This window comes from Stegostoma tigrinum, chromosome 33 (assembly GCF_030684315.1).
Source record: "Stegostoma tigrinum isolate sSteTig4 chromosome 33, sSteTig4.hap1, whole genome shotgun sequence".
Lineage (NCBI taxonomy): Eukaryota > Metazoa > Chordata > Chondrichthyes > Orectolobiformes > Stegostomatidae > Stegostoma > Stegostoma tigrinum.
In genome coordinates, this window is record NC_081386.1 from 36,798,898 (window position 1) to 36,822,674 (window position 23,777).

At 41.0% G+C, this 23,777-nt stretch overlaps 1 protein-coding gene across 2 annotated transcripts in view; it reads right to left on the minus strand.

Moving 5' to 3' along the window:
• Window positions 1-1,026: 1,026 nt before the first annotated feature.
• Window positions 1,027-23,777, minus strand: part of LOC125467193 (signal peptide peptidase-like 2A) — a 33,168-nt gene continuing 10,417 nt past the window's right edge. The window contains exons 6-16 of one of the 2 annotated variants that reach the window (XM_048562686.1): window positions 23,348-23,502; window positions 20,178-20,274; window positions 18,876-18,977; window positions 15,415-15,496; window positions 14,815-14,889; window positions 11,677-11,736; window positions 10,131-10,230; window positions 8,169-8,246; window positions 4,682-4,842; window positions 3,353-3,386; window positions 1,027-1,819 (exon numbers count right to left, since the gene is read on the minus strand). In XM_048562686.1, coding sequence (XP_048418643.1) covers window positions 1,791-1,819; window positions 3,353-3,386; window positions 4,682-4,842; window positions 8,169-8,246; window positions 10,131-10,230; window positions 11,677-11,736; window positions 14,815-14,889; window positions 15,415-15,496; window positions 18,876-18,977; window positions 20,178-20,274; window positions 23,348-23,502 — 973 coding nt within the window. In that variant the 3' untranslated portion in view covers window positions 1,027-1,790. The remainder of the gene's footprint in view (window positions 1,820-3,352; window positions 3,387-4,681; window positions 4,843-8,168; window positions 8,247-10,130; window positions 10,231-11,676; window positions 11,737-14,814; window positions 14,890-15,414; window positions 15,497-18,875; window positions 18,978-20,177; window positions 20,275-23,347; window positions 23,503-23,777) is intronic. The other variant, XM_048562687.1, reaches the window with a different exon arrangement.

Here is a 23,777-nt window from a genome sequence, read left to right on the forward strand (position 1 = left end):
GAGTTTTATTATTACTCATAACCTAGAACTACAGATAGCAATTTCCAATTACTGTCTTTAACGGAAATGCACAAGTGATTGTGCTGATTTACACTCGTTTTTAAGTTTGTGGCAGCCTCAAGAGATCTAACAAGAGATCATGTTTTTCTATTGGATGAATAAGCTAACAAGTATGAAAAAGGTTTACCTACTCTACACCATTCAAAGTTTTTCCACATTTATCTTTCTTCCATAATAACCTTCCCAATACACATCCAAAAATCGACCTTTCAGTATTAGAGATAGCAAAAACTGCCGATGCTGGAGTCAGAGATAGTTCGTGTGGAGCTGGAGGAACACAGCAGGCCAGGCAGCAGAGAGCAGGAAAGGTGACGTTTCAGATCGCGACCCTTTCGGCCCCTGACCTGAAAGATCAACTTTCCTGCTCCTCTGATGTTGCTCTTTCACTAGCTAGTGTTCCAGATTAACATTAATAAATTCATTTAATATGGTGCAGATTTTTTAATAGATTCTATCTAATTTAGAGAGGAGCCAGATTTCCCCTAACAATTCTGTCTTCCATTGATCAAGATCAAATCAGTCTGCAGCAAAATCTGGCTACTTACGCAGTAATTAAGATGTGAATAGTTTTAATTAAAAGGAAATACTTAATTGAGATTTCAGGATAAGCTTCATAATACATTGTTAAAACATTTGGAAAATTTCCATTGATCAAGTAATGGTGTGAATAGCTGGGTGATCAGAAAATACCTTTGCTTATGTCTCAGAGCATGACCTGAACCAAACCTCAACTAAAATGCTTTCTCCAAGGTGCTTACTGCTGATTCTCCTTTATCAGAGGTGCTCTCTTCATGAACGTGAAGGTGCATTGTGTAGCAATCAGCTGAAAATGCTACTGCAATTTCTGCCATTCTCATCCAAATCAACAACCAACTTTTTTAAAAAAAAATCTTAGAGATATCCAATCACTGACTTAGAAACAGAAATTAGACAAAATACAGAACAAGACAAATTGACCAGAACAGATTTGTTTCTAAATTATTTAATAACAAACTAATTTTTTGCATAGTTACATGTTTTTCCAGACCATGTGCAGCAGTGCACAGTTAAGGATAACAATTCCTTTATAAACATTAACACACCCTGTTTCACAGAAAGCATTTCAATAATCAAAATTAGCTATAAATCAGACATTACATTACAGCATCACATTAATGTGATCACCCCTCAATTCAAACAAGCATTCAAAATATTCTTTGGTCAAACTGTCTGAAGAACTTGGGCAAAATTGAAGAATTTCTGCCACCACAAAATGTGCAGAATATTGAGAAAATATGAGTGAAGTTGTTAAAATAAACTGTTTCTTTAAGGGAAAATTTCCAGTCTCATGATACATCTTCACTGGGTGGTGATAATGCAAGGCACTTGATTTCTCTCAGGGACATGCCACCCATCAACAGAAAGATGTGACCAAATATTTTATGCAACCTCTATGATTTAGAAATTACAAAGTACGTCTAGCAATATTACCAAAGTAGTTAAAGTGCATGATCAGTTCAAAGATTCAATTAAAAGAAAAATCTTTGGCAAATTAGTAGTTACAAAACAAAAAAAAGTGTTCAAGTGTAGAAGTTTTTGCATATCAGAAAAATTGTCAGGATACACTATTGGCCATCAGCTATCAGATGCTGGTATTAGAATATTTTTCTAAAAGGAAACTAGAATACAAGAAAGCAACTATCATTTTAAGCAATATTCAGACACTGGCTCAGTGAGTCTCAACCGCTTCCTCACTCGTTGTACCAACTTGGTTCATCATCTGAAGGGGGAGAAAAGAAGCCAAAGAATTAGGGAGGGAACAGCAACTTTCAGCTCATCTTCCAACAAAGTTTTCAAAAATAATATCTTTGCCTTTCAAATTCCCTAAAGCAACTTACCACAAGACCGAAAATGTGAACTAACTTTAGAAAAATTCTGTTCACAGTAAGTTTGGAGCAAGATGGAAACAAGTACTTTTGATTTAGATTTAGAAATAGTTCCTGAGAAATACATCACAGTCATAGTTTTGTAAATACTTAAGAACAAGATTCCAGAGACTTTTCAGTTTGAAAAAGCACTTGCTGAAAGGGTAGAGCAAGCAACACCCCACTCATAAATAACTTCCTCAGCTTGTTCTACTTCAATAAGATAAATGCCACAGTACCAGTCATTGGCTTTGTCTGATAATTACCAAAGGGATTTTAATGAGAGAACCTCAAAACTTTGTCCAACTGAATATCAAAAGCTATTTTTATATAAACCAGACTTTGCAACACAAACAAGCCACATAGCTCAAAATCTGAAATATTACTGGATTAAGTCAGCAAATACTAAAATAGAATCAAGCCATGTTCATTTAATGTCCCGATGGAAAATTTACAACTTGATTCAAATTGAGACTGGTGTAGGACAGGCTTTGAAAGTGCACTAAGTTGTGGTCACTGAGACAGTATATCAAAGTTAGTGAGCTCCAATTCTACTGAAGCAAGTTATGAATGTGTGTGGGCTGACAACATTCACAAAGCCCAATGGCTTCACTGTTGTCCATCCAGGCTAGAGACATCACCCACATTCCCAGAGCAAAGCAGCACAATGAAGGCAACATTTGGGATACAGTTTAGGTCCCACGTACTCCCAGTTTAACTGAAAAGAGGCTTGCTTGCTTAGCATGATCTCCAATTAAAATTGTGGGTATTCTTCAAGATGGCTGGATTTGTGATGCAGATTGATGCTGACAGCATGGGTTCACTTTCCACACCAGCTGAGGTTACCATGAAGTTGTCTACTTCTCCCCTTGCCAGAGGCTTAGTGACGATCAGATTTAACAACCAGTCATCGTTCTTCAGGATAGCCCTACGGTCTGGTAACACTGTGCTGACTTTACATTCCAAAATGTTCACTTAAGGCAAGTATCACCATGTCTACTTTTTCCTGCAGCACACTGAATTCGTTACAGGTTCCAAAGGCTTGAAGTTTTCAACTGAAGGAATTTACCAAATGGTCAGAATGAATACCATAATCCTATTTAGGCAATGGTACCAATTCTACTTGCTCCTTTCATCAAAAATGACTCAACAGTTGTACATTCAACAGGTCAGAAGTGGAATTATAATTAACCACATTCAAGTAAACAGGAAAGGTTTGGTAGTGCAGAATGTAAGTTTATTAGTCAGAACTGAAGCTGAGATAATGACCTTCAACAAAAATAAATAGAAGAATATTTAGCAGAGAACTTAGAGAATCCAGTTATAAGCACATTCATGTTGATGAAGCAGATAGCTTAATTACTGTAAATATTACCAGTATATCACACCTTGTAATAAAGTATCACTGGTGACGTCCAAGACCTAGAGAGATCAGGTGCAAGTTATTTTTTAATGACCCCATTTCCACACCACAATGCTGTCCAAATATTCAGAATCCTCAACCATTCATCATATATTTCACCTAGAATGCCAGGACATTTTGGATGCAGTGAGTCCCAATCTATCATAGTGGTTGAAAACAGGATTTGGACTAAACAACATGCTGAGCAATTATATATTTAAAATGAGTAGTACCGAGAGTAGCACTCAATTCTATTATAGAATATTAACAGCCTTCCCTACACAGGTAGGGAGGTTGAAACCAAATACCCTGTGCATTCACACCTACTTGAAAGTCGCCAATGACCGACAAATTGGCAAGATTCTGCCAAGTTAGTTTTTCATCCCATCAATCTAATCCACGCGTAAAGATGGTCTTTTTGTCTCTGAGCTGCGGACAAAAATTGTTGCACATCCCCAGTTGTCCTTGAGGTAATGTTGAGCCATCATCATCTGCCTTGTGCAGGGCAGGTCATATCTCAATAACATGATTGAATTTTTTAAAATGACAAAGGTGATCAATGAGGGTAGAGCAATAGATGTTGTCTAAATGAATTTTAGTAAAGGCTTCAACAAAGTCCCTCATGGGAGGCTCAGAAGATTAAGACGCATGGGATCCACATTGGCTTGGCCACATGAATTCAGCAGAATTGGCCTGACCACTTAAGACAGAGGGTAATGGTGGAAGATAAGTTTTTCGGCTGGCGATCCATGACTAGCTGTGTTCCGCAAGGATCCATACTGGGATCTCCACTGTGTGATGTATATAAATGATTTTGACAAAAATGTAGATGGGTGGGTTAGTATGTTTGCTGACATTACAAAGATCAGTAGAGTATAGATAGTGTAGAAGGTTATCAAAGAATACAGCAGGATGTAGCTCAGTTGCAGTTGCAGGCAGAGAACTGGCAGATGGAGTTAATCTGGGTAAGTGTGAGGTGGTGCACTTTGGGAGATGAAATGTTAAGGAAAAGTATACAGTTAATGGCAGGACTTGGACAGCACAGACATACAGAAGGACCCTGGTGTTCCAGTCCGTAGCTCCCCGAGAGTGGCCATGCAAGTGGATCGAGTGGTAAAGTGAGGGAGAATTTCCGTCAGCTCGGGTGAAATGGGGCATATGTCTGATGTGAAGTGCAAAATAAAACAATTTGGAAAATGTAAAAATACAGAGGACTCATTACCGCACACGCTAAGACAAGTGTTTCCACAATTAGAAGTTTAATTATATTCTATACAAAAATGTATAGAAAGGGGAGTTAAGGAATTCTGCTAACCTCATAATCACTTCCTGCCCAAAATGTTTTCATTTCCTTTCGACTCCAGGCAGTCGCTGCACAAGTGACAAGGGTACAAGGCACCAAGTAGAGCAAGGCTGGCTGAGCCATTTTTGTTAGAATCAGAACAAGAAATGTCAAAATCATGCCAACCGCATAAGCTGTAACACGAAACAACAAGATTAAACATTACTTCAATAATCTATCGACAATGAAAATTAGAGATATTGGTCAAATCTATTTTAAGTGAACTCTAGGTTTCTCAACAACTCGAAAGGGTTGAGTGCGAGAGCCTGCAGTTAGCAAACAAGGGAGACAATCAGAAAATCCCACTCCTTTCTGTTTCGAAAATCAGTTTCCAAAATAGAAACAGGATGCACTTTTCAAGTTGATGATGTCTATATGGCACGAATAAACATGGCACAATGTAGCAATGTTCTTCCCCTGACATGAAGGAACCCACATGCATCAGGATTGGAAGTGGCAAGAAATCAAACATAGAAAGGCAATACCAATTTAAACAGCAAGAGAGGTGGGTAGTGATTGGTTACACCATAGTGGTCTACAGATGCAGCACAAACTAATGTTTGTGGCATTGGCAATGTTAATTTGCCAAATAAACACAGACAATGTGGAGAGACTGATTGGTCAGGATATTTCCATAGGGATGCTGCAAGGATCGGCTGTCTTCATGACCCTTCCAGACACATACAACCTGGAGCAAACAAAAAAAAAACCAAACTTTTCCTCACACCCCTATAACCCTTCGACTCACCTTAAACCTGTGCCTCTTGGTAACTGACCTCTCCACTTGGAGAGGCCACTCATCCATGTCCCTTCTACCCCAGCCCCATATTGTCAATTAGCAGTTCCTTCCCCACCTCCATACCAACCAATCAACACCCTCCTCTCTTGTTGTATACATAGATATTTCCCAAATTTGATTTCTTGCATGTCAGTCTGGAGCACAAAGGAAAAACCATAACTTGGTGTCATTGAAACATTTTCCTTTCTGTATTTCTGGTCCCCTCACACAAATAGCCTTCAAATATTTTAGAAATGACAAAAGAATTCTGGTCAGTTGGTAACATGGGGAACCCAAACTGCAAAGACTGCTGATAAGGGTTGAAGCCCAGGATACCCAAAACTACAGCCACTTGAGATTTCATCTTTTGGATAAGCAGTTAGAGAAAGCAGGAACTGCAGACAAGATGCTAAGGCATAACATTCCACTTCCTATATCTCCATCACCCATCACCAACAGATCAGCCCACCCTTCATCTTATTGCAGTAAGATATAAATTTGAAATTAGGCAAATACAGCATTTAGATGCCATAAGATCACATGCAACAGTTTGGCCTATTGAGCTGGTTCTGCTTTCAAAACATTGTGTTTTGTTAAAACACCCTCTCATTCGTCCAAATTTAAATAAGTACAGGCCCGAGTTATATATCTCCTTCATTTCTGGAAACAACTATGTAAACCTTCTCTAAAGGCTTCTGATGCAATTATATCTGTCCAGTAAGGAGGCTAAAAAAACTGCGTAATGTATTTTGGCTGAAGTTTCACCAATGTCCTGGGCAGCTGTCGCAGGATTTCCCTACTTATATATTTTACTTCCCTCCCACCCTCGTCATTGCGATAAATATCGACACTTCACCTATCTTCCTAATTACAGGGGGCTCTGCAATATCACAATAGTTGTGTTCCAGCGCAACATCGTATTGTAGAAAATCGCACTACATAAATAACTGGGTCTATGTGAAAAGTGGGATTGGGGCAGACTGCCAAAAAAAGTGTAAGACAAAAGGATAGCAATACATCAGCAGCTGTTCAGACAGGTTGGTCTGACTGTGACAGCAGCTTCACAGCTCCTTCTTGGATTGATACAATTTTTCACTATTTCCAAAAAGTGCAGGACAGTTACCCAGGTGTCTTGGTCAATACTTATCCCTTAGTCAGCAACACAATGACAGACTGTCTGGTCATTATCATTGTTGCTTGTGGGAGCACGTTATAAGAAAATTAGCTGGTGTATTTTCAACAAAGACTGCACTACAAAAACACCTTTGTGGTTGTCAAGCTCTTTGTAACATCCTGAGATTGTGAAAGGTCTAAGTCTTTGTACACAAGAAGATCTAGGTTTAAGTCCTGCCAGGGAAGGTGCATTCACAATGCGACTAAAAAGAGTGAGCATCAATTGGCAAATTCTTCCAACACTGCTAGTAGAAGATTAAGACTGGAGAGATTCCTGGTCAGCTGTGTGACTAACAGAACATTGCAGACTCTACCACCACCGTCCATACTTCCAGACCACGACATATATGTATGTGTATTTTGCTATAGCAACTCAGACTCTTTAAGCAATCCTTTCAAGGTAAGTTAAATATACTTTCATCCACCATACACCCTACCTTTATTGATGACAAACCTGCTGGCTTCTTACTTTTCAGTTTTAATGAAGACTGAAATGGAGAATTTCTCTGCAACTCAGAATCACAGCGTTGTACAAGTACACAGTAGGTGTCATTAGCAAAGGGCTCCTCACAGCAATACATCTACTTGATTTGATTTTAATTGTGTCACAGCCAACACAAGTTCATGTTTTAGAAATAGCGCACACATAGCTGTCAATTTTATAGTTAATTCATGTTGCTGGAACATGCGTTATAGCAGAACTCACAAAACCTGCCTGCTGCCATGTCTGATTCAGGCACAAGTGCATAGATGTACAAGTACTCCGACCTTTCTCAATTTACATCGCACTGGGCTTTTTATTCTTCCCCTTAAAAGTTTTCCCATCTTCCCACATGACACTCCATGTGCTAACCCACTAAGGCTGCTTTTATCCCTCTACAGAGCATTTTCCCATCTACTTGCTTTCCTTCTAAGTGTGAGCAGCAAATTTGGCAACATTTGGTCATTTCATACCAGTTATTAACCCCTCCCCGACCAAACGCTTTGGGTTAAAGCCCTTTTTACAGCCTTAGTTACATAATTCATCAGCACATTGATCCTAATTTAGCTCATGTGAATGCTCTCTCAATGGCATTCTTTCCCCTGTATTGATGCCAGTGCACCATGGATCAAAACCTGGTTCTCCTCCACTAGCCTTTGAACCATACATTCAATCGTTATATCTCAGATGCTAAGTTCCTCATGGCTCAAGTAGTAAATCATGTTACCACCTTTGATTCAGCTGCAATATGCAATTAAGCAAGCAAAAGTACTTGATTTGAAGGTATAACTACAATATTTTTTCCTGTCTGTCATACCGACCACTCTAGATCCAGTTTAGGCTAAAATAAAAGACTTCCTCACTTCTTTTTTCCCTCCCTCCTTCAAAAGAATACAGTTCTCACCGTGATGCAGATGTGACTTTGGAACAGCAATTTATACTGTCATTTCATGCCTCTCAATTATTTATAAGTATGCATTTAATGTCAACTATTTTCTTAGTCATATAATTTGTTTAGAGTATTTTACCTATAGTGCACAAAATAAAATAGATGTTGGAGGTGTTAGTCTGCAAATCAAATCTTCGACAATAAGCAACCAATAATCCTGTAAAGAGAACAGAGTAACATCAAAACTAGAGTGAAAATTACAAGTATCATTAGATTCAATATACAAAATTTACAGCTCAAATTTTAAACATTGTTGTTTAAAATAGTGTGATTTCGTCTACAAAGTCAGACAGCAGACTGCCAAAATTTGCAGCTCAGCATTTAACCCATGCTAAACACATGTCCTTCATTTTTGATGCTTATATTGCTGCATTCCAACCTTTGATTTGTTCGGAATTTGCAGTGCATTTCCAACAGTGTAGAATGTGACCCCATAACATGGATCAACCCTCTGCAGGACTACATCCTCAGTAGGCCACTATCTTTCTAAGTTAAATGGTGACAACAAGGGATCAAGTGTAGAAACCAGGAGTCACAGCTGAAGGATACAGGATATTACCATTTAGGACTGAAATGAGGAGAAATTTCTTCACCCAATGTCTGCTGATCTTATGGAATTCCCCTCAACAGAAAGTCGTTCAGGCCAAAATACAGAATAGGGAGTTAGATGTGGTTCTTAGGGCTAGGCGGTCAAAAAGTATGGGGAGAAAGTGGTAACAACGTACGGACTTGCATGATCAGTCATTACTGAAATGGTGCAGCAGGTATGGCACAGAAGTCAACATTAATGGAACACTGTCCTTTGACAAGAATCAACATAAAGGAGGATGTTGTTTTAGTTATGCAGGGCATTGGTGAAGCCATATCTGAAAAAGGGAGGCAGGGGCTGTTCAGAGTTTTACTAAATTGATAGCTGGTACGAGGGTAAATTCCCCTGGCTGGGCTTACTTCCACTTGGGTGACTTGATTGAAATGTTTCTTGACAAGATTTGACATGGAAAGGATGTTCCCTCTTGCAGGCAAGCCCAGAATTAGGGGACAGTTTTAAAATCAGCAGTCATCCTTTCAGGGCAGAGATAAGGAAAACTGAAGGTTATGTGACTTTCAAAATCTCTTCGCCTCAGGAGGCAAAGGTTATTGGGCGTAGATGGGAATACAGGTCAGCTATGATTTTACTCAGTCTGTTGACTACTCAATGGCCTACCTCTGCACTTGTTTCATATGTATATATCTATATTCCTAAAGTCAATCACTATTTCCTATTTGGCAGATAAGCTTTCAACCCATCATCCCAACCCCCACATTGTGGTGCACACTCACTTCACCTCCAAAAGCTTTCCAAATTCAGTGCTTCAGTTCCCCATTTCTTCTTCCCTTGATCAATATCCATATTCCACCCCAACTACTTAAACCATTGATTACTTTCCCTTTGGTAACAGGCATTGCATAAGTAAACCTTGTTGTATATGTTAATTGACACTGAAAAATCACATGAATTCATAGTTCCTATTTTGAGTGTTAATACTGAAGTGCAATTAATTAAATCTCGATTTGTAAGGGTGCATTTCAAACCTAGCCAGTGCTCAATACAAAACAAGCAGAACTTCATTAGCAAGCTGGGTGGGGATAAGCTTGTGGGAAAAAAAATCACACTGGGATATGGGATGAAAAAAGCCCTAAAATGTATTTTAAAAGACTGCCTGACCCCAACTTGCAGAGGGCAAAGTCCGTCTTCATATATGAGCAACGTGTCTTGAAAAAGAAACACAAGTTTTTAGAAGTTTGCTGCTGCTTTATGGGAATCATTTATTTAGTTAAAATCAGTTCATTTTTAATATACAACCGATGTGCAATAACCTTGTAATATACATCTTAGCCTAGACAGGCAGATTGAAATAAATTAAAACAGGTAGCTAGAAAATTTCCCACACCAGACAGATTGTGGAATTCAGTAATTTGTAACAACAGTTCACAGGTTTGCAATATCCCAGTTATCGAGTCATTTGCAGGGATGGAGAAATGCAGAAATATTTTTACTCACCTGGAACAATAATATCCCCAAATCCCAGTATAGAAAATGACATTCCACACAAGGTCACAACAGATGACACCAATCTTGGTACTCTGATTACCACAGGCAACTACAAGAAACATAATTGCGGTTAGTACACCACAGGTATTCATTAGTACTCTAACTACAGCAGGAAGCGAGTGAAGTGTTAATTGTGACCCTTTCTAAAGGTGTAAAAGAAACTCCACTATTTGTGGTGATTAAATGTGTAATCTGTGCACAATGGAATGAAATTCACAACCAGGAAGCTGCAGACATGCGTGCCCCAACAATGGCTTATAATGAATATGGATACAGTTCATTGCCAGCATCAGAACTGCAACAGTTCAGAGCATGAAATAGATAGGCAAAAGACAGACTGTGAACAAAAAATTCAAAACTGAGCATCATGAGGCCCCACAGGCTTTCAAACAACTCACCTCTTTATCCCACCATCCACAAGGTACAAGTCAGGAGTTTTCAGGGAATACTCCCCGTTTGCCTGGATGGGTGCTGCTCCAACAAAACTGAAGCAGCTTGACACCATCCAGGATAAACTAACCTGCTTGATTAGCACCACACTCATCACTTTAAATATCCGTGATAATGGGAACTGCAGGTGCTGGAGAATCCAAGATAACGAAATGTGAAGCTGGATGAACACAGCAGGCTAAGCAGCATCTCAGGAGCACAAAAGCTGACGTTTCGGGCCTAGACCAATATCCTCTCTCTTACCATCAATATTCCCTCCATTACTGATACACAGTGGCAACGGCATGTACCAAATACAAGCTGCACTGCGGGAACTTAGCTAAGTCTCTTTGACAGCAACTTCCAAACCCACAATAACTGCAGCAAGGACAACAGAAACAGAAACAGGGGAACACTGTCACCTCCAGGCTCTCCTCCAAGCACTCACCAACCAGACACTGAAGGAATGATGCTATATTTCCATGTTGCTGGGTCCATCCTTAATGGCATTGTGCATGTCCCTACACAATGTGGACTGCAGTGGTTAAAAGTGGCATACACCACCATCTTTGCAAGGACCATTAGGAATCGGAAATAAGTGCTGCCTAGCCAGTGATGCTCAGCATTCCGTTATGGATGACAAAATAGAGGAATGCATAACACTGTTCCCTTTAGCTGCTGACCTGGGAATCTTTAAATTCAGACCTCAGGCAGCAACATTCATCTCTTTTTGCCTGCCCTCAGGTATTTGTAGTTTTTGTCTGATCAGTAACATCTGCTCATTGGGAGGTCAAACTTGTGAAAGGTTATAAACGAAAGCCAAAAAAAAAATGAGCAATTAATTCTACCCAACATAACTCCAACTTTAATGGATACACATACAGTTCTTACTTTTTCCATTGTGAGCCACTGGTTCAACAGCCAGTCCCATTAGGTAGTTTCCAGTCCTCTCGAATCAAACCCAATATTTGTTACATCAGAGAATCTGAAACCCTAGCAGTTCTGCAGTTTGTTAATGTAGCACCGAGTTTAACCCATGGCATTTAGCTTTTAGTTTCAATTTCACCTTTTCACCACCAGCAGATCCAGATCCAGCAGCTACCTCGACCATAATGCTCTCATGATTCTGAAAGGAAATAAATAATTCTATTTTAACTGCATCAACCATTTTGTACTTATTTATCAACTTGTTCATTTCTACTGAACAGCACACAGGCACATAATATTTTTTCTAGTCTCTCTTAGCCAACCAATTGAAAAACATTTCGTCTTACTGGAGAAAGAACTCTACATTTGCTCAACTCCGTTAAAGATCACCTGTGCTGATTTTCTCTGGCTCCATGCATTGGGTGCATTTACCAAATAACTTACAACGAAGGTGCTAGCTGAAATGTCAGAAAGTGCAATTTAGCTGAATCAATACTTAAACCACTTCAACATAACAAAACAGGCACTGCAATGTCATCAATAATCTGTTTGAAATTCAGTTGTTAGCAGATACACAGAAAGCAGTCAGGATTAACTTGCTTTCAGTTCTTCCATTTGCTTTAACTGATCACTATGGACCAAATAAAGCAAAATAATACTTATGCAGAAAAATTAAGATAACTATTCAAAAACAAAAACTTTGTTTGGACCATAAATTGTAAATTCAGTCCTGAATATTTCATGAAGTCATACACTTTGGGAGGAAAAACAATAGAAATGAGGAAAGGCAACAGACATTAGGACTGTGCAATTTTAAAAGGGAGAGAGATCAGAATAAGTCACAAAGGTTGAAAAAGCAGATGATGATCCTGAATTTGAAAATAAAAAAGTACAACTGACTGTGTGGAGTTTGCACATTCTCCATGTGTCTGCATGGGTTTCCTCTGGGTGCTCCAGTTTCTTCCCACAGTCCAAAAATGTGCAGGTGGGGTAGACTGGCCATGCAAAACTGCCCAGTGTCCAGCGTTGTGCAGACAAGGTGGATTAGCCATGGGAAATGCAGGGTTACAAGGACAGGATGAGCTGTGAGTTTGGGCAAAATGCTCTTTGGATGGTCAGTGAACTTGGTGGGCCAAATGGCCTCTTTCCACACTGCAAGGATACTATGAAACCATTGTATTCAATTTCAAAAACTGGAATAATCTGAGGCCGGGAAAAATGAGCAGAAAAAACGTGCAGGAATAGTTCCAGGAAAGAGGGACAGTCTGGATTTTGTGGAGGCGCTGGGCTGTGCTCAGAGGAAGTGGTTTAAAATAAAGAAGAAATCAGATGGTAAATTTGGAGACACTGAGAAAACATTGATTTATTGCGATCGGCAACAGAACCAGAAGTGACACAAGTAAGTACTGTGTTTTCCTGATGATGGAATCAGTAACAATTTCAAAAAAAGTGATTAAATATAAACATGAAAGGATGAAATTACAAAACAAATGGAGGGGATAACACAAGTATTGCAATTAACTGGACTGCTCGAACAGGCACACTGTGTACAAAGCATCTTTCAGTACCATACTGTTCAATGTTCGTGTACTGTCCATGATCCCCTTTAATAGTTTTCTCTCCTTTCATGGAACGCGGGCACCGCTGGCAGGGCGTAATCTGCCCTTGAAACAAGCGGCTCACTCAGTCATTTTAGAGGCCAGCTCAACATCAACCACATTGTTCTGGGTTTGTAGTGACAAGTAGGTTAGGGATGTAGATTTCCTTTTCTAAAATTTGATAAGGTTGCCCATGGTAGGCTCATTCAGAAGGTCAGGAGGAATGGGATACAGGTGAACTTAGCTGCCTGGATACAGAATTGGCTGGCCAACAGAAGACAGCGAGTGGTAGTAGAAGGAAAATATTCTGCCTGGAAGTCAGTGGTGAGTGGGATTCCACAGGGCTCTGTCCTTGAGCCTCTACTGTTTGTAATTTTTATTAATGACTTGGATGAGGGGATTGAAGGATGGGTCAGCAAGTTTGCAGATGACACAAAGGTTGGAGGTGTTGTTGACAGTATAGAGGGCTGTTGTAGGCTGCAGCGGGACATTGACAGGATGCAGAGATGGGCTGAGAGGTGGCAGATGGACTTCAACCTGGATAAATGCGAGGTGATGCATTTTGGAAGGTTGAATTTGAAAGCTGAGTACAGGATTAAGGATAGGATTCTTGGCAGTGTGGAGGAACAGAGGGATCTTGGTGTGCAGATACATAGATCCCTTAAAATGGCCACCCAAGTGGACAGGGTTGTTAAGAAAGCATATGGTGTTTTGGCTTTCATTAACAGGGGGATTGAGTTTAAGAGTCGTGAGATCTTGTTGCAGCTCTATAAAACTTTGGTTCGACTGCACTTGGAATACTGCGTCCAGTTCTGGTCGCCCTATTATAGGAAAGATGTGGATGCTTTAGAGAGGGTTCAGAGGAGGTTTACCAGGATGCTGCCTGGACTGGAGGGCTTATCTTATGAAGAGAGGTTGACTGAGCTCGGTCTCTTTTCATTGGAGAAAAGGAGGAGGAGAGGGGACCTAATTGAGGTATACAAGATAATGAGAGGCATAGATAGAGTGGATAGCCAGAGACTATTTCCCAGGGCAGAAATGGCTAGCACGAGGGGTCATAGTTTTAAGCTGGTTGGAGGAAAGTATAGAGGGGATGTCAGAGGCGGGTTCTTTACGCAGAGAGTTGAGAGAGCATGGAATGCGTTGCCAGCAGCAGTTGTGGAAGCAAGGTCATTGGGGTCATTTAAGAGACTGCTGGACACGCACATGGTCACAGAAATTTGAGGGTGCATACACGAGGATCAATGGTCGGCACAACATTGTGGGCTGAAGGGCCTGTTCTGTGCTGTACTGTTCTATGTTCTAAAAGGCAGTGAACCAAACTGACTTTTAAAATAATCAATAATGGTTAAGTGGTCACCATTACGAGAGACCAATTCCAATTCCTTTTAACTGAATTTACTTTCTACCAGTTGCTGTAGTGGGATTTGAACCACTGACCCCTGAATATTAGCTGAAACCTCTGGGATTACAAGACCTGTGATACTACCACTACACCACTGTCTCAGCAAAGAGGAGTAATAAAAGTAATTAGACACTTCAGCATTAAACATTGCAAGCAAGAATCCAAAAGAATTTAAATTTAAATTGAAAGTTTGGTGAACAAATATCCCACAATGGAAGTACTAAAATTTCAGGCACAAATGGCAATGTGCTTTTATTGTATAAAATAAGCTTACCTTTGTGAAATATGGAGTGATGAAAACAAAGAACACATCATAGATGAGGAGCAGCACCAGCAAAATGACACAAGACTGTAAAAACAAGGAAAGAATATTGACATGTACTACATTTTCCAGGAACCATACCCCTTGAGTTTATATTTTGTTCTTGCGTTGGGTAGGGAGACAGTTGTAAATTAGTTTTTCAAGTATTATCCTTCAGAGCTTGGTGAAAGTAGAGACCTGTTAATTTCATCCATTTTTAGTTGGATTTTAGTTAAGAGAAGGGGGTATATTTTAGTGCCTTAAAAACTGTATGGTCGCCCAATAATAGAAGTCCAGGGGCACAAAAGTCTGAAAAGGAGTCTGTCACTGTGGAGTGACAGAGTGTGGGAACAGGGGTGTTAAATACTCATGAAATCCTGCAAGATTGCTGCAAACTGAACTTAGGGACCTTGTGTTTGCTTTGAAGCGTAAGTAATTGTAAATTTAGGTTGAAGTTATTTCCTGGGTTGCACAAGTGCATATTTACACAGTATCCAGTCTACAATTAGACTTGAGAAATTTTATTTCAATTTCATAGGAAAATAATATTTACACAATGACATCACAGCATACCTTAAAATGAGGCATTTTCAGGGTCTTCATGAAGTTAAGGCAAAAGGCAACTCCTAGAAAGTCATGTAGAATCCAAACCCATCTAAAACACACAACAGAGAACTTGCTCATGGTTCTACATTTAACACAAAGCACATTAACAGTGCAGTAAGGTTCAAGAGACACAAAGCCTTTGGAAAAAGTAAAGAGCATCCACTTCAGACTATCACAGCTTGCCAGAAGTTAAGTCTTTACGTTTTCAAATTGCCAAAGACAAAGGATTACAAATCTCAAACAAATGTTCAGGTGTTCAATTAAAATGTCAGAATTTTGTAGCAAGTTAGGAAAAATACAGTTCTTATACTACACATAAAAGCCAAGTACAATAAAAGAGGGGGGGAGGGGGGAGTTGATTTGATTTGAACACAGCATATGATGCTGGACAGACCCCAACTTGTCAAGCTGCAAGTTTGCTTCGTGGGTTCTACAAGGAAAACAGTAAGTGACAATTTCAGCTGCACAATTACACGGTTTTTAACAACACAAACCTGGGTCATTCAGCTCAAATAGCTAATGCACGTAATTATGCTCCACAAGAATATTTCCCTAACTTTAACTCATCAACTATCCTTCTATTTCTTTCTTCATTTATTTATCCAACTTCCCCTTAATAGTAACACTGCTATTCACTTCAATGACTTGTTATGGTAGTCAGCTCACGCTATAAACATTCTCCTGAAACCCAAATGGATTTAGATATTTTCTCATCAACTTGTTTAGAAATATTACCACACAACTCTGGTGCTGGTGGGACTGAACCCTGGTCTCCTGTCTCAGAGGTAGTGACACTACCACCATACCACAGGAGCTTGAAAGCATCGGAGTGTCTGACACATCTTAATCAGGCTACGCTTCAATATAATTTTTCAACCACCGATTCAGCGTTGTTAATACACAACTCTGGTGCAAGTGGGCCTTGAACACAGGCCACTTTGTTCAGAGATATAGACAGTATCACTGTGTCAAGAGCCCTGCATACTGCTGCTCTCAATGTTTTGAATAAAGGAGACTAAATGCTTTGTTTCATCCCTCCCCTCGAGTATTCCATCCCTCTTCTTGAAGAATTAGAGGCAATAAAGGAGAAATGCGTTGCTACCCGTGGGGATTATTAAGGAAGTTTCATTCTTAAACTTCAGATTGCAGTGAAAGACAGCAATCCAGTTGATTAGGTTGACAGGCCACCAAACATCATCAAGGCACTAACCAATAAGTTTAACTTGAGTAACTACACCACTATTTTATTCACTCACAGGATGTAGGTATCACTGGAGGCAGTTAAGAATCAACCAAATTGCTGTGGGTCTGAAGTCATGTGGAGGTTAGACCAGGTAAGGACAACAGATTTCCTGCCCTAAAAGACATTAGTGAACCATTTGGGTTTTTCTGACAATTGACAATGGCTTCATTGTCAGCATTAGACCTTTGTTTCCAGATTCTTTGCCAACTTCAAGTTCCACCATCTGCTATAGCAGGATTTGAACTCAGGTCCACAGAACATTAGCTGAGCTTCTGGCATAATAGTCCAACAATAATACCACTAGGCCATTACCTCCCCAGCTACCTTCCCCCGATGTTGGGCAGCAGCAAACATTACAATCTCATCCGCACCAAATTTCTGGCATCAACAATACAGAATGTATATATCCCTCTTTGGTTAAACAGTAATCGGGATCACCAAGAGGCAGTGTCTATGCTGCAAAACAGGCACAATGTTGACATTTCCAATTCTGTCTTCAAACCAGCAAGATAATTACAGGCACAGGGGGCTACCATGTCTTAGAAAAGCCCACTACAAACTGATGATAAAATCGAAAATAAAACAAAGAACTGCAGACGCTGGAAGTCTGAAACAAAAACAAATTGCTGGAGAAACACAATACATCAGTCAGCACGTGTGGAGAGAAAACAGAGTTTGTGCGACCCTTCTTTAGAATTGAGTTCCTCCAGCAATTTCTATTTTTGTGATGGAAATTCCAATGGGTTTTAGGCAGCTGCATAAACCACCTGTACACAGATTCAACCGTTTTGCTGTAGACTTCATCCAAAATGAACTAGCTTGTGTCCCCTCACCGTACAGTTTCATGGCTCAGATTTGAGTTAACAAGGTTGCAAATGTACATAGAGAAGTTTGAGTGGGTGGGCAAAAATCTGGCAGATTCAGACTGATGAGGGGAAAATGTGAAGTTTTCCATTTTGGCAGGGAGAATTAAAATGATTATTTAAACAGAGAACAACTGCAGAATTGAGGTGCAATAGAATTTAGGTGTTTGAGTGCATGAGTCACAAAACTTTACTTAATAGATACAGCACAAAATGAAGGTCCGTAATGGAATAACATCCTTTATTACAAGAGAAACTGAACATTGTAAAGTTATTATTAAGCTGGAGAGTGTGTTCCGAAGAGATTTACCACAATGTGGCTGGGTATGGAAGGTTTGAGTTATAAAGTAAGGCTAGGTAGGCTCGGACCTTTTTCACCGGAGTGTAGGAGGTTGAGAGGCGACCTGATCGAAGTTCATAAATTAATGAGGGGTATAGAGTTAATTGTAGTTGTCTTTTTCTTAGGGTGGGGGATTTCAAGACTTGGGATCACATTTTTAAAGGTGAGAGGAGAGAGATTTAAAACTGACATGAGGGTACTTCACATTTGGAATGAGCTTCCTGAGGAAACAGCGGATGTGGGTACAATTACAATGTTTAAGAGAATACACGATTCAGAAAAGTTTGGAGGGATATGGGTCTGGGCAGGCAGGTAGAACTAGTTTAATTTGGGATTATGTTCAGCATGGACTGGAGGGTCTGTGACTCGATAAAAGTAAGGATATTATGCCCATCATAAAAAGGGCACTGGTGACCGCACATCTCCAGTGCTGTGCGCAGTTTTGGTCTCCATATTTAAGGATAGATAAAATTGCATTGGAGGGGTTTCTGAGGACATTTACTAAATCGATACCTGGAATGAGCTGTTTGCCTCACAAGGAAAGGTTGGACAGTCTGGACTCGCTTCCACTGCAGTTTAGAAGCACGGTGGGGTGACTTGATTGAAATCTGTAAGATCCTGATAGTCTTGACAATGTGGATGTGGAAAGGATATCAACTCATGCAGGCGAATTCTTTTGTAGATGGTAATTTTTATAATTTGTGTTTGCCCTTTTACCTGAGAGTTTAAGTGTTTCCTTCTTCACCAGAAGATTGTGCAACTTTGGAATTGCTTCAGAAGGTGGTGTTGCAGGGGCAAAGAATGTTTTCAAGCCGACCGTGGAGAGATTTTTGTTAAGCAGGGGAATGATAGGTTACCAGAAGTTGATGGGAAATTGGAATTCAGAACACAAACAGATCAGCCACAATCTTACTGAATGGCTAAGCAGGCTTGAAATGATAAATAGCTAACTTCTACTCCTAACTTGGGTGCTCATACCTACCTGTCATCGTTCCGAAACACTACCCAAATTGCAGACAATGTTACACAGAACAAAGCAAGAAGCACTAAACGAACTTCAATTCTTCTCTGAACACAGAGTGCCCTGAAATGTGAAAGAACCAATATGTTCAGATATATTTGTGCAGGATAAACGTTTAAAATAAAACTGAATTTGTGTTGTGTTGGATCTTTCAAATACTGAAGAAACACTGCTTCAAGCATAAAGGTTAGCCCAAACCCCACTGCTTTTGTCATTTAGATCATAGACTCCCCACAGTGTGGAAACAATTCTTCGGCCCAACAAATCCACACCGACCCTCAGAGTATCCCATCCAGGACCCATCCCCATCTCCTCCTCCTCGCAACCCCCCCCCAACACACACACACACACACACACACACACACACACACACTATGGGCAATTTAGCATGGCCAATCCACTTCGCCTGCACATCTTTGGACTGTGACAGGAAACTGGCGTACCTGGAGGAAACCCACACAGACACGAGGAGAATGTGCAAACTCCACACAGACAGTTACCTGGGGGTGGAATCAGGCCCGGGTCCCTGGTGCTGAGAGGCAGCAGTATAGCATGTCAGTGACCACTTCATCTGCAGCATTATTATAATTTAATGGCCTGTGTGCATGCCACACAATTCCTCTCTACCTGCACACCGTTTACTGTCTACATCACCTGATCAAGCTTGGGGATTATTAAGAAAGCTCTCATTCTTAAACTTCAACTTGCAGTGAAATAGTTATTTGGTATACTGGTCACCAAATATCAGAAAGACATTGGTCAATAAACTTGACTTCACCAATCCTACATCACAGGAATAGGCAGTGTATGACCGATTAGCCAAAAGGGCATTCTGCCTAAATTACCAAATAGAAAAAAGGCAACCGATCCAGTTTCTATTTGTTCTTCCTTCCCAGTTTGATGATTATATCAACCAGCTCATATCGCAGAATGGATCAAGTGGGTAATGCCTAAAACGTACCACTAATGACTAGAAAACACACTTCCCAAATTTATCGTGGATGCTGTCCAGGAGAACAAAATCAATATTCTCCAAGTCCGTTTTGTACCATAAATAAAAAACATTGGGATGACGCTGCATTGACTCAGCAGTTTTGCTTTAGTAGGTGTACACTAAACATACAGTCACATACTAAATAGATTCAGCGCAATTTGCACTGATGTAAATGATCCACATAATACATTAGGGAGAACAGACACAAAGGACAAATTTAAAATGATCAGATAAAACAACTATTAAACAAAGGACAAGTCTGAGCTTACTTGCATTTCCAGTAAGGGATTCTTTTCAATAGTGCAGCCAAACAATTATAGACACTAACAGCTGCAGCCAAAGCAAAGATGCCAATAACCATGTACACTGGAGAAGAAGAGAGAAAGTACAGTAATGTTCCACATGCACATGACATGACCATTCAGTATTTTGTTAACAACTTTTAAGCTGTTTCTGTGCTCAAGGAACCACGATGGTGGAATGAATAAATAAACAAAATGCGCCAATCTTTCCACCAATCAAGTTGATCCAGCAGACAGCACCAGTGGTCCAGACAAGTGAAGGGCCTCCAACTGGTGATCTGTGAGCTGCAGCTAGGATAAAATAAAAAGTGACATCAATAAGAAAGGGCAAGGAATACTGATTCCATATATAACAAGGTGTAGAGCTGGATGAACACAGCAAGCCAAGCAGAGGAGCAGGAAGGCTGAAGTTTCGGGCCTAGACCCTTCTTCAGAAATTGAGGGGGGAAGGGGGTTCTGAAATAAATAGGGAGGGAGGGGGAAGGCGGATAGAAGATGGATAAAGGAGAAGATAGGTGGAGAGGAGACAGACAGGTCAAAGAGGCCGGCTGGAGCCAGTAAGGGTGAGCGTACGTGGGGAGTTAGGGAGGGGATAGGTCAGTCCAGGCAGGACGGACAGTTCAAGGGGGCGGGTTGAGGCTAGTAGGTAGGAGATGGGGGGGGGAGATGAGGTGGGAGGAAGGACAGGTGAGGGAGGCAGGGACAAGCTGGGCTGGTTTTGAGATGCAGTCTGGGGAGGGGAGATTTAAGCTCGTGAAGTCCACATTGATATCATTGGGCTGCAGGGTTCCTGAAAGAAATACGAGATGCTGTTCCTGCAACCTTTCGTGTGGCCTTGTTGTGGCAATGCAGGAGGTGCAGTTCTTGCACTGGTAAGGCCACTGGTTGAAAAGCACTGTGGGCAGAAGAAACTTAATATAACAGGATTCTAAGATATAGTTACATCGATGACTGTATTGGCGCCGCCTCGTGCACCCACAAGGCTCTCGAACAGTTCATCCACTTCAACGCCTTCCACCCCAACCTTAAGGTCACCTGGACCATCTCTGATCCCCCCTCTCTCTTTCCTGGACCTCTCTATTTTCATTTCTGGCAACCACCTGGAAACCGACATCCATTTTAAGCCCACCAACTCCCATAGCTACCTAGAATACACCTCCTCCCACCCACCTTCCTGCAAAAATGCCATTCCCTATTCCTAATTCCTTTGCCTCTGCTGCACCTGCTCCCAGGATGAGGCATGAGGCATTCCACTCCTAACATCTCAGATGTCCTCATTTTGCAAGGACCGCAACTCCTCTTCTCCCCCCCCCCCCCCAGCCCCCGCAGCGGTAGAGAATACCCTTGACCATGTCATTCACATTTCCAGCAACTCATCCCTCACAATTGTCCACAATAACAACCAAAACAGAATCCACCCCAATAAATCCAGATCCAATGCATCATCCTCCGACATTTGCGCCATCTGCAATCTGACTCCACCAAAGACATTTTTCCCTCTCCACCCTTATCTGCTTTCCGGAGGCACCACTCTCTCCGTGACTCCCTTGTCCACTCCACACTCCCCTCCAACCACCCCACACCCATCACCTTCCCCTGCAACCGCAGGAAGTGCTACACCTGCCCCTACAACTCCCCGCCCCCCCCTCACCCCCGTCCCAGTCAGGGGGGTAGTACATTGTATCTGCTGTTCCAGATGTGGCCTCCTCTATATCGGGGAAACCAAGCGGAGGCTTGGGGACCACTGTGCAGAACACCTACACTCGGTTCATAATAAACAACAGCACCTCCCAGTCGCGAACCATTTCAACTCCCCCTCCCATTCCTTAGATGACATGTCCATCCTGGGCCTCCTGCAGTGCCATGGTGATACCACCTGAAGGTTGCAGGAACAGCAACTCATTCCACTTGGGAACCCTGCAGCCCAATGGTATCAATGTGGATTTCACAAGCTTCAAGATCTCCCCTCCCCCCACAGCTTCCCAAAACCAGCCCAGCTTGTCCCCGTCTCCCTAACCTGTCCTTCTGTCCTCCTATCCCGTCCTTCCGTTTCAATCCCCAACCCCATCTCCTACCTACTAACTTCATCCCACCCCCTTGACTTGTCTGTCCTCCCTGGACTGACTTATCTCCTCTCTTCCTCCCCACCTACACTCACCTTTATTGGCTCCATCCCCCACCTCTTTGACTTCTCTGTCTCCTCTCCAACTATCTTCTCCTCTATCCATCTTCTATCCGCCTCCCCCCTCTCCCTATTTATTTTAGAACCCCCTTCTCCTCCCCCTCCCCAATTTCTGAAGGGTCTAGGCCCGAAACTACAGCTTTCTTGCTTGGCCTCCTGTGTTCATCCAGCTCTACACCTTGTTATCTCAGATTCTCCAGCATCTGCAGTTCCTACCATCTCTGATTCCATACAACTGTGGTATTAACCGACCTCATCCTCTGCAGCACTGGAAGAACACCTGCATCTGTTGTGACAGATGTTCGGAGAATTGTGGGCCATTGTATTTTGGCAGATACAGGAACTGTCCAATTCATTTACAATAGGATCACAGTCAGCAGACTAAAGTAGCATTTATTTCAATGGCAAGTACTCAACATATCTGGTATCAAGAACAGCAATGCATCAAATATCCTTTAGTCCAGTGCTGCAACATGTTCACAAGGAATAGTTCTCCAGGTGAATTTGGCAGCCATCAGAGTTTCCTTTGAGACGACTGTATAATTACAAAACAGCACCAACATACTCAGCCCGTTATTGCAAGATAACAACCTTTCCACACTTGATTATCAGCATTATATGAATTTAAAGCTTAATTTACAAAATATATTACAACTACTCAAATGTAAATCCCAAGGGCTCAAGAGCTGAAAGAAATCCTTCAGTAAATTAAGTGAAATCACCACATCATTTGGGAGTTGATCGAGATGAAACTGGATTGGTTCACTACAATCTCAACTGTTCCCAAAATAAACTGCCATGGGAATTCATTATCACTTTTTAAAATCACCTTCAAGTACTGAAAACACAAACCTTACATTCAATATTACACATGGCTCAGACTGAAAAAAAAAAATCACTAAGTCTGTCTGAACTAGGTTTTCTTTTCCAAATAGAAATATTGCCATGTACTCACCCAGCCACTTGTAAAAGAAGTACAACAGAACAATCATCACAGAACAGATGACAACAAAAACCACAACAGTTAATGGAGTCAGCATCGCAGAGGAGTCCTTGGTCTTATCCTCACCAGTTGACTGTGGTCTGGAGTCAGACAGTGTTGAACTTCCACTTCATCCCAGAAGGAAATGAGATTGTAAATGTTAATGGTTTATAAAACTGAATCCTTCACTGATTGAGTATATGACAGAATACTTATCATGCAATGGCAAGACCTTCTGCTAATCTACAAAGAAAAATCCGATCTCATTAATAGAAAACAATGAAATTCAACAAGTTTGACAGGATCTATGGAGAAATAACAGAATTCGTGTTTTGAGTCTGATTCTGAAGAACAGTCACATCAATCTAATTTATCTGGACTCACTCTTGGTAAAGAGACACCA